The 19,001-nt window shown below is 38.0% G+C and overlaps 1 protein-coding gene and 1 long non-coding RNA gene across 2 annotated transcripts; one reads left to right on the top strand and one right to left on the bottom strand.

Moving 5' to 3' along the window:
• Positions 1 to 7,769: 7,769 nt before the first annotated feature.
• On the bottom strand, positions 7,770 to 11,293 carry irx5a (iroquois homeobox 5a). Its single transcript, XM_038302962.1, has 3 exons — positions 10,557 to 11,293; positions 9,343 to 9,748; positions 7,770 to 8,793 (listed from the first exon to the last, which is right to left on the bottom strand). The coding sequence occupies exons 1-3, from the start codon at positions 10,797 to 10,799 to the stop codon at positions 8,087 to 8,089; spliced, it is 1,356 nt and encodes a 451-aa protein (XP_038158890.1). The 5' UTR covers positions 10,800 to 11,293; the 3' UTR covers positions 7,770 to 8,086.
• A 982-nt stretch (positions 11,294 to 12,275) lies between these two features.
• LOC119795132 lies at positions 12,276 to 14,609 on the top strand. Its single transcript, XR_005282294.1, has 2 exons — positions 12,276 to 12,963; positions 14,476 to 14,609. It is a non-coding gene; the product is annotated as an uncharacterized LOC119795132 (long non-coding RNA).
• The last annotated feature ends 4,392 nt before the right edge of the window (positions 14,610 to 19,001 follow it).

Consider the following 19,001-nt stretch of genomic DNA (forward strand, 5'->3'; position numbering starts at 1 on the left):
ATTATATGCCTCATCAAACTCTTTGCCAGACTCTCCATGGGAGTTACACAAATTAGTCAGTGAAAAAAGCAGTCATTTTAGAGGAGCTAGGTAAGTGCTTTTTGATTGCTTTCTTGAACAATGCTTCCCCTGACAAGCTGATAAATCAGATCCTTCTATACTTAAAGTGCAGCTACTGTGAACCCAATCAGAGAGCCCCAAACAAAAAGGGAAACTGTGTAGGACGAGGGGTTTTACCACAGACAGCGCTCTTTCACTGATTTGTTTTGGATTCCTTTTCTTTATTCTGCAACAAAGAAGTCTGGGTACAAAGCTTTTGATATCTGAATGAACTGCTGTTGAGTCTCCAGATGCAACAAGGGATTTTCTCATTTTGGATCAAAATTACCATGTTTGCCTTGAGATGAGAAAAACAATTAAATAGAGACCATATTGTGCTCAATTCAAATAAATCTTTTTTTCGTCTTCTTCTTTTCTTAATCCTACAGCTGTCTTGATTTAATATACATACAAGGTAAGACTAAAGATGCATATAGCTGCTAATTACAGGCTTTTGTATGCACTGAGAGTCTTAGCTGGCAAGTGATGCATACCTACTACAGCGAGCATATCCTTCCATCCAGATGGCCTTTCCATGCAAGACCAGCAAATCATCCATCAGACTGGAAGTAGCTCCTTTTATTGAAAATGAGGTCAATGATTTGAGCCTTGTTTTAGGCTGGACATGTTAGCCTGCTTGAGGTGTTAGCAGTACTTGTTAAGTGAGTTAGATGGGACATCACAATTGGGGAGGGATGTAGTTGGCTGAGGGGGGTAGTTAGGGGTGGTCTTTTATCTGTTTAAAGACCCTCTCTGATGAGATTACCTATTGGAGTTGGCTATAAACAGCACTGTTAATGAGTGTGCAAACCCTCAATCAATTTAACAGCCAGCCACAGCGGTTTGCTTCACTTATTTTAATTTTTGTCTGTGGATACATCCAGGACTGCCTTGATAAAGTTTTACAGAGGGTGGTTAAATTGGGGCAAACATTAATCTTAAGACCAAAGGACAAATTCTTAAGAATCTTTTTGGATCATTTCACAATAGCAAAGTTTGCAAATAATTTTCCAAGCAATACAAGGCCTTGTCTCTATAAAGACTCAAATTCACTGCAGATCCAGACATTTGAATTGAGAAAGCTTCCTGGAGGGGAAGCGAAACGTCTTCAAACCTTGGAAATCAAGTCCAGTGGGTTGTTTTTTAAACTTTTACGGAATGGCTATGACCTGGATGATGAGAATCTTCATCAGCATAAAGTTTGCAAAGATTTGAAAACAACTGAATAGTCTACAAGGATGTTTCTAAGTATTCAAAACCTACCAGTTAAGTCTGACTAGCATGCTTTTTAGCTCCACATAAACAGGGCCTGTCCCCACAAAGACGGGTTCGTGAGGACAAACTTCTTCAAAGCAGCGGTGAAACTGACAATATTTTTAAAACCTGACAGTTTAAAGTCACCCCATGTTGGCTTCATGTGGACAACATAAACTACTTAACCAGCTATAAACTAGCATGTTAAAACATGTGAGCTAGCACAGAACTTGCCCCTCCCTAAATGCACAAGAACAAACATAATAACAATAACGAATTTCAAAGTTACATTGTTAGTTCTAAAGCTATTCAGTTTATTATGGATTTTACAGTAGATCTTGCTCCTTTTCACTGTTTGTGTAGATCAATTAAATGCCTTAAATGGCATCTTTCTAACCCCTGAGTTTGCTGTTTTAGTCTTACTATTTCCGCTTCTACCTCCCTTACTTCTGTGACAGCATTACCACCCGACTGGTGTGGCATAAGAATTAAAATGGCTTCTACAACTTCTCCTGTTTTGTCTGGTTTCATCTTAACCCCTAGAACCCTACGGACCCACCGGTGGGTCCAGCTGCTACGTGACCTCGTAATTTTAACAAACCCCCAGTATTGATGTAAAAAAACACATTTGGCACGGTTTGGTGACATTTTTGGATAAATGTGCCAAAATGGCCTCTCCGCCTAAGAAATTTTATCACTAATACCATTCTAAAATAAATATGATTCATCTGATTGAGTCCAAATTTGGTATATTTTTACACAACATTTAGATTTAAAAGTCTGTACTACTTTTTTGTGCTATAAATAATATTTTGGTAGTGTTTTGCAATGTTTATTTCAAAGAAAATTTTGGCGAGGTTCAAAAAATGCAAAATATTTTGTATTTTGTCCCTAATATTTCAGGCAGGGTCAAAGCTACAATGGTGCTGACACCAGAAAACCATTCTATGACATCTTACCTTTACAGACGTACCAAAAGTTTCTTCATAAATCTAATAGCTGTGAGGCTATAAGTGATTTACTTTTGTGTGTTTTTGTCAGGCAGAAATTTATTTATACCCTCTGAGGGTGTAAGAGGTTAACTCTTAAACTTTTCTGAACAGATACAGCTTTTAGCTCAATATTGATGTAGTTTTAGTGCTTATGTTTGATTTGTTTTTCCCCTAATTTTTTACTTCATGCGTTCTCCTTGTGTTGTTTGATCGGAGCTGATGCTGAATTACTGTAATCCAAAAAAGAGGCACCTCGAAAGATAAAAATAAATAAATGCTGCAACCCATTGAAAGATTTTCTTTAGATGTAATCTTTTAAAATGTTCAAGCAGCAGAACTGCAGAAAACTTAATGGATAAATGCATGTATTTGTTTGATAGATGTGTATCTATAATTGGTATTATAAATAAACGTAAATGCATCTTACTTGATTCTCTTTTATGTGCTGAATATGGCTAGATTGTATTAATTTGATTAGATCTTTTTTTCTAAGATTGTTTTTCTTGTAGTGATAGAAGACATTTGTTATGAATTATTGTTTAATTTAGCTGGAAATAAAAAAAAAGCATCATCAACTACTGAACCAAACATTGTGTGTAAACCTTTTACCATCCAGGGCAGTTGGGCAGAGCTTTGAATAACCTGGAGTAGAAAAACTAGTTCCCTCTTTCACCTCCATCTTGAGAGCCAATTCAATTAAGTGAGGGTCCATTTGCATCTATCCGACTACACCAAACTAGGAGAACACAAAATTAGAAGCTTGGCACAAAAAAAGGGTCAACAGTATGGGAAGGTCCATTTGTTGTGCAAGGTGGTTTGAGGAGGGTGAAGTGTCCCAGATGAATGGTGCATAATGGTAATGTTATAGGCAGGACTTGTGTGTGTGAGCGCGGGCATTATAGCGGTCATTAGGACAGATATCTGTGTGGTAATGTGGAGCAGATGTTGAGAAGAAAGGGATCATTTAAAAAGGGCAAATGTAAATAAACATTGAGGCAGCTCAGTTCCCCTCCTCCCTTGTGGACCCTGTGAAGTCACTGAAAGAAAACAGTTCATCAATCTTCTTCACAGCTGTAGGTTTTGTGAGATTAGAGCTTCTAAATCAAGAATTATAAAATCCTAGTTTTTATTTTACTGGTTGAAATGACAATCACATAATCTCTGTGGGATAAAACATTTCGGGGTGTTGGATGAGTGCAAACCATACATGTTTCAAGATTGCATATGTATGATTGTGTATTGAACCTGCTCACCTTTAAAGCAGACTTTAATGTAGGGAAACCTGTGCATGTTTTGAGGAAGAAGAGTCTTCTGGTGTCTCCACCTTGGGACTTGGATACACACATTTACTGCTCTATGACCATGCATACCTGAGGGGCTTTGGCGTAGAGTTTAGGCCACAGGTCCCTCCCTGCATATATGTGTGAGTGTCTGTGCATGTCACCTCCCCCAGGGCAGGGCAGCACCCCTCGGAGTGAACTTCAGCGAGCCCTAACATGGCCACTGAACACAGACCCTTTGCAGTCACAGGGTCAGAAGCTCACACCACACTGCTGTCAGACCAGATTGGTCCCCTTTCAAAGAGTCAAGGTGCTTTCAGAGGAGAGCTTTATGAATGTGCATGTGTGTGTTAGTGCAAATTGTGTCTCCAATTAAGTTTAATTAAGCTTCTTGTTTGCACTGTAGAAGCAGTTCAGGAATTTGAGCTAATTGTGTCATTATCTTCACCTAAATCCAGATAAACCCCTTTTTATCAACACATGGCGGTCCATGGGTCTCAGCCCTTCAAGGGCTTCATAGTCCATCACTCATCTATATTTTTCTTTTTCGTATTTCGCAAAAATGTTTTATGTTTGGAGTTTGGTCACCTGAAACACCTCAGAGATGAAAATTACACATGTAATCTCTCCCAGGGGGCTCTATATGGAGAAATAGAAAAACAGTCGGTGAAGTGGGAGAAAACAGTGGTAAATCACTCTCTGCCATGTTGTCTGAGCCCCAAGAGCAGGTTCAAGACTGCTTTATAATACCATTTAACATAAACAGGTTACTCCTTGGTTTCAGTTTACACTGAGGTCATTTTTTTTTTTTCATAAAACCTGGCTATATAAGTCATGCACTCAGTTCACAGTTAAGTGAATTGGTTTTTGACCTTCTCAAAATATCTTAGGTAGACTAAAACCTTTTCTGACCACCCTCCTTTTTTTTGACCCCACTTGGCATCGCTTGGGTTTCAGCTCATGAGCTTGACCCCTGCGAATGATCCGAGCTGGTCAGCTATACAGCCGGTGTCTTTTTACGCTTCTCCAGCTGAATCCGACTCCCAACAACCAAGTCCTGTTGCATCAATAGGCTTGTTTATATAAGATGTTCCGTGCTCTGTGCGTAAATCAACAGGTTCTGATTTCACCTTGCGGACTGACGCAGAGGAGTTCAGAAATCCACTCCACTGGTCGGCGTCGATATTATAATGGTATTAGGAAACATATCTGTCAGCAAAGGAGAACTCTTAGTGTTTTCTTTGGTCTCAAAGAAGCGAAAAAAAAAAATCCCTGACACATAGGCCTACACACATTTATATATATATATATATATATATATATATATATATATATATATATATATATATATATATATATATATATATATATATATATATATATATATATATATATATATATATATATATATATATACACATAGGCCTATGCCTTTGCCTGCCTGACTAAACAATTTAAAATTAACGTTTTTCCTGTGATTACTTTATATTATATCAGCTGTTTTGTAATTATTTGGAAAAAGAAAAAAAAAAGTCCATCTCATCAGTTTTCATAAACAAATAGACACGGAGTTGTCTACCATTTTTAATTATTTAAATTTTTTTGTGTGTATTTGTGCGTTTTTTGTCTTTTTGTAACAGCTATTTCGATATAATCGAAGCTAATTTTATACAAAATGTTTTATAAATGTTATAACAAACATTTGTTTTAATTGGTTTTAATAAGCCGTGTTTTGGGGACAGCTGTGACCAATAATCAGTGGTTACATTAAACTAAAAAAATAAATAAATAGAAAAAAAATTTTAAAAAGCTAAACAAAATATTTTAACTAGATTCGTTTGTTAGGTTCTAAAGTTGGAGTGAAGGAGGCTCTCTTCTCCCTCTGTAGTCTCTCCCCCTGTCGGATTATTTCCCCCCTTCATTTTAACACGTGGGAACGGCTCCCAGCCTGTTTAGTATTCTCAAATTGTCGCGATCCCAACAATGAACCGACACGCCATTCAAGCGGATGGGAAGCCGGGGAAGGAGTTGAGGAGAAAAGTTGCAGGGAGGATCTCCCCTGCAGGCTGTTATGCCTTCTCCGATGAAGGCTTGCAAATTCTGCCGCTCCGCTTCCTCCAGTAATCTGGGGTTAATTGACTGGCTTTTATCACGCAGGGAAAGAGAACAAGAATAATCAACGATTATATACAGTCTATATTAATTTGGAGGGTGATTTTTCTCTTTTTCATCTTCATTTTCCTCCCCAGAAACTTGAAGATAATTACAGTTAGGCCTTTAATTCTTGCACAAACCCTTCAGCAGCACAGCATTATAAAACAGGCCTATATTGACATTAAATATGTTAAATCCCTATATTTTCTAATAATAATATATTTATTATAGCCTAATAACGATAATGATAAAATAACTGAATTAATACCAAACACTAATTATTACATTTGAATTTCGGGACTACAGATAACAACTAAAAATAATAATACATTTTGCGTACTGATAAATTGTAGCTCAGTAAAATAAGAAAATAAATAAAAATATTTCTAAATAAATCTAATTTTTCGTTCTGAAATCAAGCATTCCAACTTTTTCTTTGGGAAAAAATAAATTCCTAATGCACCGTAATAATGAAACAAATAATAATAATAACATCTTAAATAAAATATATTTGTATATCTTCATACTCGTAATTTGGTTGTGTTTTGTAATAAAACTCCTAAACAGACTCAGAGGAGCCACACGGAACAGCTCCATCTCCCTCCGGGGATCAACAGCAGCAGAAAGAAGATGATGGGGGGGAGAAAAAAAAAACATAATTATGCTATTTAGCTGGCTGATGTGTCGCAATCACTGCTCCTGCACACTCTGTCAGATTAAAAAAGAGGAGCTGAGCGGAGGACATTAAGGCTAAGGGAATTATAGAAACCTAAAGGGAGATTTCACGCCGGAGAAGTAGGGGAAAAAGCAAACTATAGAGATTAATGGCGGCCATAAACAGGAGAACGCCGTCCCACTGCAGTAGAGGTCATCAATAACGACATCAATAATAATAATTATGCCTTTTCAATGTCATTTAAAAGGAGGTAATAAACAAAATTAAACGAATAAAAAATATCTGTAAAATAAAAAAAAAGAAAATATGGCCCTTTGGATTAGAGGCCTAAGACATGGTTTAATATTATATCCAATTATTTTCCTTATTAAGCAATGTTTTCAACTTTTTTTGTTAGGCTACATATTTTTAATTAATTAAAATTTCCCATACATGAAACCAGATTTCCTCATTTTAATTTTTATTTATTTGTTTATTTTTCCTCTGCAGGTATGGACTCTTTAATATCTTTATGAAATGATTTGATTTTCCTCCCAGTAATTCTCCTTTTGATTTCATTTTATCGATATATAAATCATATTATTATTATAATTATTATTATTATATTGCAATTCTTTTTAACCAAGCAATTCCATAATAAATGGGTTTCCGTTACGGACTGCCAGACTCCTCTACCCAACCCCTCCCTGAAATTTTAAGAGCAAGTGTGACACCTACCTGCAGAAGTTGGAAGAGTTATGGGGAGAGCACTGGTTTGCGCACTCTCATAATGGTTCTGTTTCTGCTGCCTGCATGGCAACATTCTACAGAGTTTCACATCCCAAGTACGATTTAATGAAAAGGAAAAAGAGGCTCTCCAATATATAATAGGCCAGTGTGTTTTAAATGCATGGTCGCTTCCCTTTTAAACAGATTTGCCACGCCTTAGAAAATAGTAATGAGGTTTAAATTTGGCATAAAATCCTCCTCATTACCGAGGTTCAGCACCTGATTGCTCTGCGTAGAACACGAAAAGGTAATTGGGTTAAATGGCTGCACTTTGCTGCTGCTATTTTGTCAACATCCAGTTTTAGTAACTCGTGCATCAAATAAATAATTTAAGGATATAATTAAACCTTAAAATCTGATTGTTAAAAACAAAACTTTCAAAGAATATGTGAAAACAAAAGACCTGCGTGTGTACTGATGATTAATTACCTTTAAACCACCTGTCATCGTGCAAACTGCAAGTGAAACTTTGCACCTATTAACTGGCCTCAAAAGCTCTTTGAAACCATCAAGCAATGCCGAAATAACCTCTGCACAAGTGTGTAGTTTTTTTTCTCCATAATTTACTTCAAAGATAGCGTGTTGTCCATTTTAAATACAAAAAGCTACATTAAATATACATGTTAGTCTTTCATACAAATAGGCGGCTGCAGCGATTAAGACCATTCTTGTTACATTTTTTTTATGATTAACCATTCAGAAACTAAACATATTTTGAAGATAAGCACTTACTCAGAAAATAACTGTATTCTCAGAATGTGCTTCATCTTTCTTCTTGTTGTTTTTACTTTTTTTTTTTTAAGCAACCACAAAAAAATAAAAAATAAATAAAAGTCCGTGAGGAGGTGGAAAATATTCAGGTATTAAATATTTGACATACCTTTCTTTAGTTCATAAGGGGAGTCTTTACAAAGATCTACATGTGTTTGGCCTCTGACTTTCTGGCTCTCCCTTACCAAGGCCTCTGCTCTATTTAACACAGTCTGGTTTAATCCATTGAAATGTGTCGTGGAGCCCGTGGTCACCGAGCCGTGGTTACTGTGAATGGGTCCAAAGCTGCCACCATAGTTCGTGTAGCCAGGGTAGAAAGGAGAGGTGTAGTACAGAGGCCTGGATAGGACCGTGCTGTTGGGGAGCGCGCACTGGGGGGAGGACCGGGACGGAGACGCGTTGGTGCCCAGCACCGCGCTTTGAGCCAAGCCGGGGCACGCCTGCTGCGCCTCACCGCTGCCCTTACACCTGTCTGAAGACGTAGCGATCTCTGCCAAAGACCACAGTTTGGGTTTCGGGGCTGAAGGGGGGGAGTGGATAACCGAGGTCACGTTGCTGGTCACCGTGTTCTGTGGGAGGCTCAAATCTGAAGGCTTGTCTTGCGGAGCGCCGGCCTGATTCCCCCGGGGCGCCGCCGGTGGAGACGAGGTGGTCGGCTTGGCAGAATCCGGCAGCAGCTCTGTAGTCCGCTCCTCCTGCTCTTTTAGCTCCGAGTCGCTCAAGAGGGGATCCGTTTCTTTATGGCTCTCTTCTTTAAGTCTGTCACAGCCAATGTCCCCTGGGTTCAGTAGTCTGGGATCTAAAGCGCACAGAAAGAATTGAATTACTACCCATGAAATATAACGCGCAATTCTGACAGACCTGGAAAAAAAAGACTTTTATTTGATCACTGGGCAACAAAACACTATCATAGTTATTAAGGCTATATTTAAAAATAATTAATTCCCTTATCAATAATTGTCCCAGTATACATCATATTTACAATAATTAAAGACTATTCTTTAAAAATTGCATTTCCATCAGAAAAATTTAGAGCAAAATAGGAGTTCAGCAGAAATAATCACAGTAAAAGCACTTTCACTTGAATTCCCAGCCCACTTCAGCATTTGCATCCTTATTATGCCGTTAAAGATAAATTGACTGCTAAACACTGTGCGTCACCAGCAATTTCAGCCCATGAAAAGTCAAACGAGGGGAGTTCAAGGTGATTATTATTTAAAGCAATCGTCTCATTATAAATTATATACCACCATTAACCAGCAATCAATTCTGCGCCATGAGTGGAAACGACTGCGATGAAAAATTGATGATTTTTTTGCCCTTTTTTTTTTTCTCCTGCAACACCGACCTGCTTCTGTGTCTGTGGAGTCTCCCTTGTCGATGGGCTTGCTTGGCTCGTCGTCATCGTTCTTCTCCAAGTCAATGTTCTCGTCCTCCTCCTCGTCCTCGCTCCGGTTCCGAGGGGTCCAGGTCATCTTGTTCTCCTTCTTTAGCCTCCTCCTGGCGTTGGCAAACCAGGTGGAAACCTGTGTGAGGGTCATTTTGGTAATGATGGCCAGCATGATCTTCTCCCCTTTTGTCGGATAAGGGTTCTTTCGGTGCTCGTTGAGCCAAGCCTTCAGGGTGGCGGTGGCGTCCCGCGTTGCGTTCTTGCGGTATGCAGGGTCACCATAAGGGTAGGTGCCCAGGGGCGCAGCGTAAGGGTGGTATCCTATAGAGCCTGCCATTCCCGTTGTGTGATCATAGGGAGAGCTCTGAAATAAAATCATTAAAAAAGTAAATACCTAAACATATATTTTCACATTTTAAACAGTTGCAAAATGTATCAAACAAAAATGACATGGACTGTAGAACAAACGCTGACGCAAACAAAGGCACCACCTTAATTGCAGCAAAACGAATTTTTATAAAATTTTGCGTAACTGTTGTTAAATCACTTATGATCATTTACTTCCTTAGGAATGTTCTTCCGAAATTGAAGTATTGAATGTGTTGCAGCTACCAATAAAAAGTATAAACCGCAGCCATAATATGACATTAGTTATTTTATTTTAGTTAGCTTTTATTTATGTGTATTTTTTCGTTATTCGGTCATTAAAGGCAATCGGAGAAGTTATCTCAGAATAAAGAGGAAAGTAAAAAAAAACATCCAAAATGCCAAATAGAATTTTCACTGCTGGAGTTGGGTTGTGCAGCTGACGCAGTTAATATACTTATGAAAAGTGACCTATTAGCCCTAATCACACGGAGCTTCTGCAGCCTACAAAGCACTGAGATTGTTTCTCAGCGAAAAAAATAAATTAAAATAAATAAAAAACAATTATATATATATATATATATATATATATATATATATATATATATATATATATATATATATATATATATATATATATATATATATATATATATATATATATATATATATATATATATATATATATAATATTGTTTTACTTTTCCTTAAAAAGAGCAGCCGCTTCTTTTTTTTTTTAACCAACTTTCACACTTCGATTAAGCGGATCCTTTAATCAATAATCACCTTTAATTTAGCCTACTCACCACATATGAGGTGAAAGTGGCAGCCGCCGCTGCGTCCGCGCTGTACGGTAAGTGGGAGTTATAGCCCGGAGAGGCGCTGGTGAACGCGGTAGATCCAGCATAGGGCGCAAACGCCGATCCCGAAGAGGACCTCCCAAGCTCCTCCGTTCTGGGTCCTGATATGACGCTGGTGCTGTAAGCAGGGCAGGAATACAGGGCTAAAGACGCGGACGGCTGGTACAAGTAGCCCTGAGGATACGCCATGCTGGAGCCCGGAGAGTGTGAAGCCACTTAAACTTGCGCACTTTCTCCCGCTTTCTTGTGTCTTCTCATGCGCTGCTGTCGGAGCGCATATGAGCTACGTGAGTGCAGAACCCGCTGTCTGTCCCCTTCTTGCAGATGACAACGCAGAGAGCAAGAAAAAAAAAAAAGAAAAAAGTAAAAAGCCGAAATAAAAAAAGAGGCGGATTATTTTTGATCGCTGCCAGCCAACCAGCCTCTGACGGTCGAAGGAGTTCTCACCGCGCTGCTCCTTTATCTGTGTTGCACCGTCGCTCTCATGCCCGTGCAGAAGTTTTATTTGTGGTTTTTCTGTTGTTGTTTTTTTTTTTTTTTCACCGATCGGACTGGGGGCTTTGCTTGGGAAAACGTCCTGCCAAGATGCTAAGTTGGAAATTGAGGATCCTGACGCCTACTGCGCTGCACAGCACGCTCCTCCTCTCGGGGAGTAGTCACAGAAGGGAAAGGCAAGCTTATGCTGGGTAACCACAACGCTTATCCAAACCCATTCTCTCTCTCTCTCTCTCTCTCTCTCTCTCTCTCTCTCTCTCTCTCTCTCTTCATTACCTCCTCCCTTCTCGCGCGTTAACTAACAAGCCTTCTCATTCTCAATATCTCATTTTCCCCCTTTTTAACCAGGCTAGATGCGTTGAGCCTGAAGTGCGCCCTGGCATCCCACCTTTTGGACAGCTCTCAACTTTTCCTCACTTTTTTCACAAAATTGAAATCCTCAGTTTCACACTTGATCAATCACAATTACATCGGATGTGTTATGCAGGAGTTGTGGGTCTTGCATGACACAAAAAGGCGAAAAAGGCACCTTTCTTTAACGAATTCTTCTCTCCCTTCATATTTCCTGCGTTAAACAGGCAGAAATGAACAAAGCACGATTTAACATTCGCATATTAAGGTGCGCGCGCGCGCATGTGTGTGTGTGTGTGTGTGTGTGGGGGGGGGGGTGCTCTATATCTGCTTTCTTTAACGCCAAATCCATTAGTATCTCAGAATAGTAACAGTAACGGCTGTAAAGTAGCCTATATTTGCATTAAGGAATCAATGTTATCATTATAATTTTTATGCATTTTGTGCAAGATATTTATCTTTACAGTAGCACCTTCTTTAAGGGTAAATAGCCTACCTAACGTTATACTTTAACAGATTTAACTGAGACGGAGACTATATATATTTTTTTTTTTTTTGCAGAGGATCCTGAATTAAACCAGCCGCATACGCGCTCTCAGAAAGTCATAAACCCTGAAGCCGGGGCAGATTAGTGCCAACTACACCAAATCCGCCTGGACTAGTGGGTGTAATCTCATTTGATCTCAACAGATACATTTCTATTCTGAAATGCAGGATAGCAATACAACAAAATGCAACAGATGTCGGAACTTTTTTTTTTCTTTAAATTTATTGCAAGATTAATATTCAGATACTTTCAATTTAATTTTAAGCAATAATTATAAATAATGATTATTATAAATGTTATTTTTTAAGCACGTAATTAAATAAATTAACCTTATTTTAATTATTTTGGTGGCTGAATGCAGTTCAAGTCTCAGATAAGCCGAAAGGGATCGCTGTAGGCGCTGCTAAAGAGTGTGTGCACACACTCTGTCACGTGCTTCTTACGCTCTGAAACCCCTCCAGAGAGCAAAGAGTGATGACGGCGTTACACAGTGCGAGCACACTCAGACTTTAGACAGGAGAGTCACAGAGAGGAGAGGAGAAAGGGGGAGAGAGAAGGATCGACGCACACAAAGCGGCCTCTACTAAAGAGCCTGATCAGATGACACTGATATTATGAAACCTGTTAAGAGAGTCAACTAAGTATTTCAACTTTCTCTGCAAAGAGTTTTTAAAAAGGTCTATTATTTTACTGATATGTGAAATACATTATTAGTGAAACAGGAACTAATCGATGCATCCTTCTTTCGACTTGTCATATGCAATCATTTTTTATATCATTGCGTTTATACAGGCTGTTTGTCATAAGGGCTGGAGAGTGTGTCTTGTTTCCTGGTGTGTTTTGTTTCAGAAACGCCTCCCCTGAAGTAGGAGCCATAATTTGAAGATCACGCAGCTTTTAATAGGAGCAGAGTTATAGCAACTGATACCGCCTCTGAATTCCGCGCAGATAAAGGAGGAGGTAAGCAGCGTCTGCCATTTTTTTCTGATGCGTAAAAAAGGGATGACATCTTTTTTTTTTCTTGTTTTTTGTTTATATTTTCGCCATCCCTTTTCTCCTCCATCGATTTTTTTTTGTCTTTGACGCATGGAAACTGCTTTTCCTGGCTTAGAAACGAATGAAAGATGATGCATGCCACTTAAAATGCCTGAGGGAGCAAATGTAATCTAAATTGGATATAAAGGCTATTATTACACAACATTATGCATTGTGGCGGACTAATTGCGCGGCTGGATGGAGTTAAACAGTCAGTTAATGTCGAGTGGCGGACAGGTTTCTGGAGCGCGCAAGGTCAGCTGCGCTGCTCCCCAAAGTCTTTAGTGGTGTACAGGAAAAAGAAAAAAAAAATGCTTGACGTATTCATGGGATTTTTAACCATTCTAAATCTGTGTCCTAAACCGATTAGTTGACACCAATTTTTCTTTGATGTATTAGCTGAGGGCTTTTGCCACTTGGAAGCCAATTGAAATTCAAAACAGTTTTCGCTCCAAATGCTTTGGGGAGATCTGCGGCAAATAATGGATGTAATTTATTATTGACCTTGCTTTTCTTTCCAAGGGTTATTAAATGATTAAACATATATGCACTGCAGCCTGAATAGAGAACAGGTTAGTTTTTACTGTTCTCTGTATTATTATTTTAGTTGTTCAGATATTTTTGGAAAGTTGTCTCTTTCTTTTTTTGTGTTTACACTTGTAGAAGCCAATTTTGTACTTTTTTCATATCATCCTATTCAGTTGAACATTTCATTTTATATAAGTATGTCGTTTTTTTATAGCTGGATTTTGCATTTGTTATACACTTCTCCCTACCTGATGTTTAAAAAAATCCCCTGTAGTACCATAACTAATATTCTATTCTATTCTATTCTATTCTATTCTATTCTATTCTATTCTATTCTATTCTATTCTATTCTATTCTATTCTATTCTATTCTATTGTTTTGAAAGGTTTCATTTTTCAACAGCAAATTTCCATTAAAAAAAATGTATTTAAAAAGCCATTCAGATGAGGACATCTTCTCGAAATCCCTAAGAAGGATCACATGCTCCTTCAAGATCCAATCATACAGTATAACATTTTACTTATCAGTAGTTAATAATTACCTTCTTTTTTGTAAATGTCTTGTTTACCTTTATTTTTTGCGTTTTTTTTTTTTTACACACAACAAAAAGAAAAAAAAATCAAATGCACTGGAACCACAATGTGCTGATACGGCTTTAAAGTCTGCTTGCTTCTTTGCTTCTTTAGTGACTTAAATGAAGATGTATCATGCGAGAGTGAGTGTGTGTTTCCACCTGAAAGGGTTTTTTTCTGCTTTTGCACATCCCACCTTCACTGCCCCCAGTTTTAATGACAGACCTCTGGATTGGCTCAGTGATGAAATGATGACCCCATTATGAGAAGTGATTCCAAAACGAGATGTATTAGAGAAAGATTGCAAACCCCTCTCTGTCTGTCTCTCTCTCTTTAGCTGCAGCAACATCTTCCAGCAGCACACCGTCAGTGGAGCAGATGATGATTGATTCGCCTGAGAAGGATCAGAGGAAGCACTCATTGATTTCCCTTTTTTTGTTGTTTTATTAAAAATATTTATTTACCACTGTATCTGTGGGGCCTATCAAGACTCATATGGGTGAAGCTATAAAATGGATAATTCACACTATTCCATCGCAAGATGGACGACCTGAAGTATCACTTCAGAAAGGAGTCAATAGACTCAGTGAGTAAATGAATATTGATTGAAAATAATAATTCCTGAGTGTGAATATTGGTTCTTACAGTAACCCCCTCCTTTACACTGTAGATGGCAAATGTTTGCAGCAAAGTATCTTATAAAGGGGGTTGTAAAAACAATTGGATTTATTACAGTAATGAATATAAAAAAGTGCTCATATGATATGCATTAGATGTATCACCTACATTTGCATATATTTTAAGTGTTTTATTTTTGTAATCTTGGCCTTTAATGGAAGCCTAAAATTTAATAAATCAGAAAGTTATTTAAAAAGACTGATGACATGTGCAGGCTTTGCTTTGCTCTGCTAATTCTATTTAGATTGAGTTTATGGCTGTTTCGTATAAAATTTTAAGTGTTATGTTTTCCTTCCACCAAACTTCCCATTAATATACTTATCTGTGAGTAACTTGAATATTTAGCACCTGCCTGTTTTTTTAGGGTGACAGGGATAGATTATTAGACATTAGACTTCTGTTAAGTAAGGGGTCGTGATTTAATTTGCCCTATTTTGGCTCTAAAAGAAATTTATGTGTTTTATTTTTTTTTATTTTGATTTGATGGCATTTTTTTCTAGATGTATGTTATAAAAAGAAATTTCACTGTTTAAAATAGATCAATTTACATTCATCTCTATAATTCTTTACATTTGAATTTAATTACTGAGATTTAGAAAAAAAACAACACAAAGAACAACTTTTGTTTTATTTTACTGAAATGAAATGGACCTGTGTATATACATTTGTCTCTTAATTCTTAATTCTCTTCTTTTCTTCATTTTTAAGTCTCTTAATTCCTCACTTTTGTCCAACTAGAACTATAGATTGTTCTGAGCGTGTCATACGGTAATAATCCTACACTACCTTAAAGCTAACGAGGTATGTAGGAAGACTGCCTGCACAAAACGTAAGGTGATACAATGTGCAAATCCCATGACTGCCAAAATGTTGAAACCACAGTGTGAGAGCAGTGTCCCACATATTTGCTCTGACTTAATCCAATTGAAATAGTATGAGTGAATTGCAGGGGCTCCCAGGTCTGTTCCTTGCTTATGTATGTGATGCATAATAGAAGTTGACGAGGTTGGTGATAGATCACAGCCCAGGTAATGTAAACACATTAATCCCTCAGGGATCACGTGCATGTTCTTTCTCTCATTTGGTCTCTTCTATCAGCCTCTCCTAACTCTGCGTTCCCCCCGCCCAGAACCATCTTCACTCCAGCCAACCCACCTTGGCCCTACCTCAACACACCCCCTCCCACCCTAACTCCCCAGTGTTCATCATCTTCCCTAAATGCGTTACTGGAGCACAAACCAGAAGCAACCTTAATCTGTCAACATGCCCTTTAATTGGAAGAAGAAAACAACGCGTGCGCCTGGTTGTGCCATTCCTAAGTGCACATGCCAAAGAAATACAGCAGTCACGGAAGACGTGATCCCAGGAGAGCGGGGGATAATTAAAAGTATCTTTTAATAGGCTTGTAATGCTGAGCCTGACTCTTGTTGCCCTAAGTAGAGTGCAAAATCTGTGGCTGGAGACGGACATGAGAAGGGGGCTTCTGCTAAGGGAGCCTGTAAACGATACACTGCCTCAACCATCATCAGACATGATGTCTCCGCCTGAGTCACCACACCAAGGACAACAGCCACTCTCAGCCTCTGCCACGGACTCCTCGGCTCACCTCGCCTTTGTTCTCTGAATCAGAGATTCTTCTCCACAACACAACATCATCACTCCAATTCTCCGTCCCCCATCTTGCTTCGCAAACTTCTGATCTACCTCTAACTCATAACACCAGTGGGGAGTGAGAACTGGGATTAAGGGGTTGATTTTGGGCCTGCTACACTGTAATCAAATGAGACTGCTTAGGCGAGAGGAGGAGAAGGAGGAGGTGGAGTATTATGTTCTGTAGTGCATTCCACTGCAGCACTTTTTTTGTTTTTGTCAGGGCAAGCTTTGATGCCGTATCCCCTTACCTTTGTAGTCCTGGTAGCCATGTTTCATAAACATGGAATAGAAAACATCCTCGGCATTAGAAATGTAGATTGCTGCTTTCCTCCCTGCCACTCTACATTCCGCACGTGCCCGGTCGCATTCTCCTTCTCCCAGTGCTAGGGTATTAAGTTTCCTCTCCCATGCCTCTGATACATTTAAACATCACACAATCAGCTCCACTGATTTAGAGTGTCATGTGTAATCTGCAGCAACAACAATGTCAACATCACTTTATGTCATTGTGGCTTCCATATTTCCTTTTCTCTTTGTTTTAGCACAGCTGCACTTGCAAAATACTTAATTCCTTGAAGCTGAGAAGCTAGCATTAAAACAATTTAGACTGTATCTTCACGATTTAGAATATAATATTAATACTGAGTTCCTCATTTTGTAGAGTACCCCCTTGCTTTGTGTTCTCACTTAGGGAATTGTCTGGTCTCACTTCTCTTTGTAGTTAACTGAAACCCTCCACGGGATTGAGTTTAATTGTATTTCTAAATCTTACTCATTAAAAGCCAAACTCTTCTGTTTCACTGCCCATATATCAGATTTTTTGTCTCACTGCAGTCTTAACACTGTTCTGTATTCTCATGAGAACGCTTTCCCACATTATATATTATATAAATGTCATTCCTGGGAATCATTCTAAATAATTCAATTATCTTCCACATAAGTGTTTTTTTTTTTTTTGACCGGGTACAGATTCCTTTCTTTTACCCCTTTCGAAAATCTCTGCCTTTCTCCGTTTTGTCCAACATCTGACATACTCCCCTGGGTGACTGAGCCACATGTAAAAAGCCAAAGAAGAGATGCTCTCCCTAATGCCTAACACCTGGTGCAGATTAAGAGGAGATTGCACTGTAGATTTTTACCTTTTCGTGAATCTCAGAAAGCTCCACAGGTATCGTTCTATTTTCATCGCTCTGTTTGTTTCTACTCTTCTTTGCCACCTAGCTATCCACCTTGTGTCAGCTGGCCTTTATGGGTTTTTTTTTTTGTTTGTTTGTTTTTATACATATATCAGAGTGAGATTCCTATCCTCTGTTAGGTACACCCAGTTCTGATTTGTTCAATTCTTTTTTTTTTTTCTCAAGCATATACTAGTTTGATTCTGTACATGTGACAGAATCCTTTGGATTTGGAAAATGCAATGAAGAAGATAACCTAATGTAGTTTTCCAAGCATTAAATGTATCATCCAGTGGGCACAAAAGCTATTGAATATCATATGTAATTAGATCAGTTCTTGTAAAAGAAACAACTACAATGGAAAGCTACTACTTGGAACATTTCCCAAATTTTCAGATTTTTTTTGTGTATTTTTTTTTTAGATAAAACTCTAGTTTCACACGTACTCTCTAGTCTTCATGCCTCCAACCTACATTTGGAAATACCTAAAGGACATAAACTCCTAGTGTAAAAGGGATACCTGAATTTGGTGTTCACAGTGCACCTCTTGTCATCTGACTCTGAAGTGGTCAGGATTTTTTTGCCATTCTTTTTCCAAACTTGAGCATTATAAACAAGCAAATAAACTGCAGAACACGTCAGATACTACTAATATATTGGTATAGTACCATGCAAAACTTGATTTTGCCTTGTTACCACCAATACTTTCTGGTGATAAAGCAATGCTAAGTAGCACACGCTTTAAAAAAAATGGTTAAAACAAATAACATCAATTTTAAAATGTAAAAAAAAAAAAAAAAAAAAAATCTGAAAAGTGTGGCATGCATTTGATCTTGACCATCTGAGTCAGCCCTTGGTAGAAAAACCCTGTTGTTTCAATTTACTTCAAACAACTTTCTGCCGTCTCCTAACATCTGTATGCAATGCAATTTTTGGCATTCGTTTTTTAAATTTTTTATTTAATTTCAATTATCTTTGATGGAGGCCAGATTTATTTTGGTCACACCACTGATAATACTAAACTGTCCCACAATAGTAAGATTTATATAGTTATATCAGCGGCAAATGAGGTAAAATGTCAAAAATAAATAAATAACAAAATAAATAAATATAGTTATAGAAAATGGCATACTAAGAAAAAGGAAATGTGCAACTGATTATTTTGATCTAAAAATGTAAAAAATACACATGTATAATTGTGAATAAAAACAAACTACAAACAAGGAAAACTGTGTTATTAACAAGATGTAAACACTTATTGAATTTGTCGGGAAAAATGATGTTCATAGAGTCAAACAGGTGTGGGTGTATCTGCATTAAGGCTCTCGGCTTTCACGGAAAGAGCTCTCCATTTCCA

Source organism: Cyprinodon tularosa, unplaced genomic scaffold (genome assembly GCF_016077235.1).
Source record: "Cyprinodon tularosa strain WSP-4 unplaced genomic scaffold, ASM1607723v1 ctg50, whole genome shotgun sequence".
NCBI lineage: Eukaryota > Metazoa > Chordata > Actinopteri > Cyprinodontiformes > Cyprinodontidae > Cyprinodon > Cyprinodon tularosa.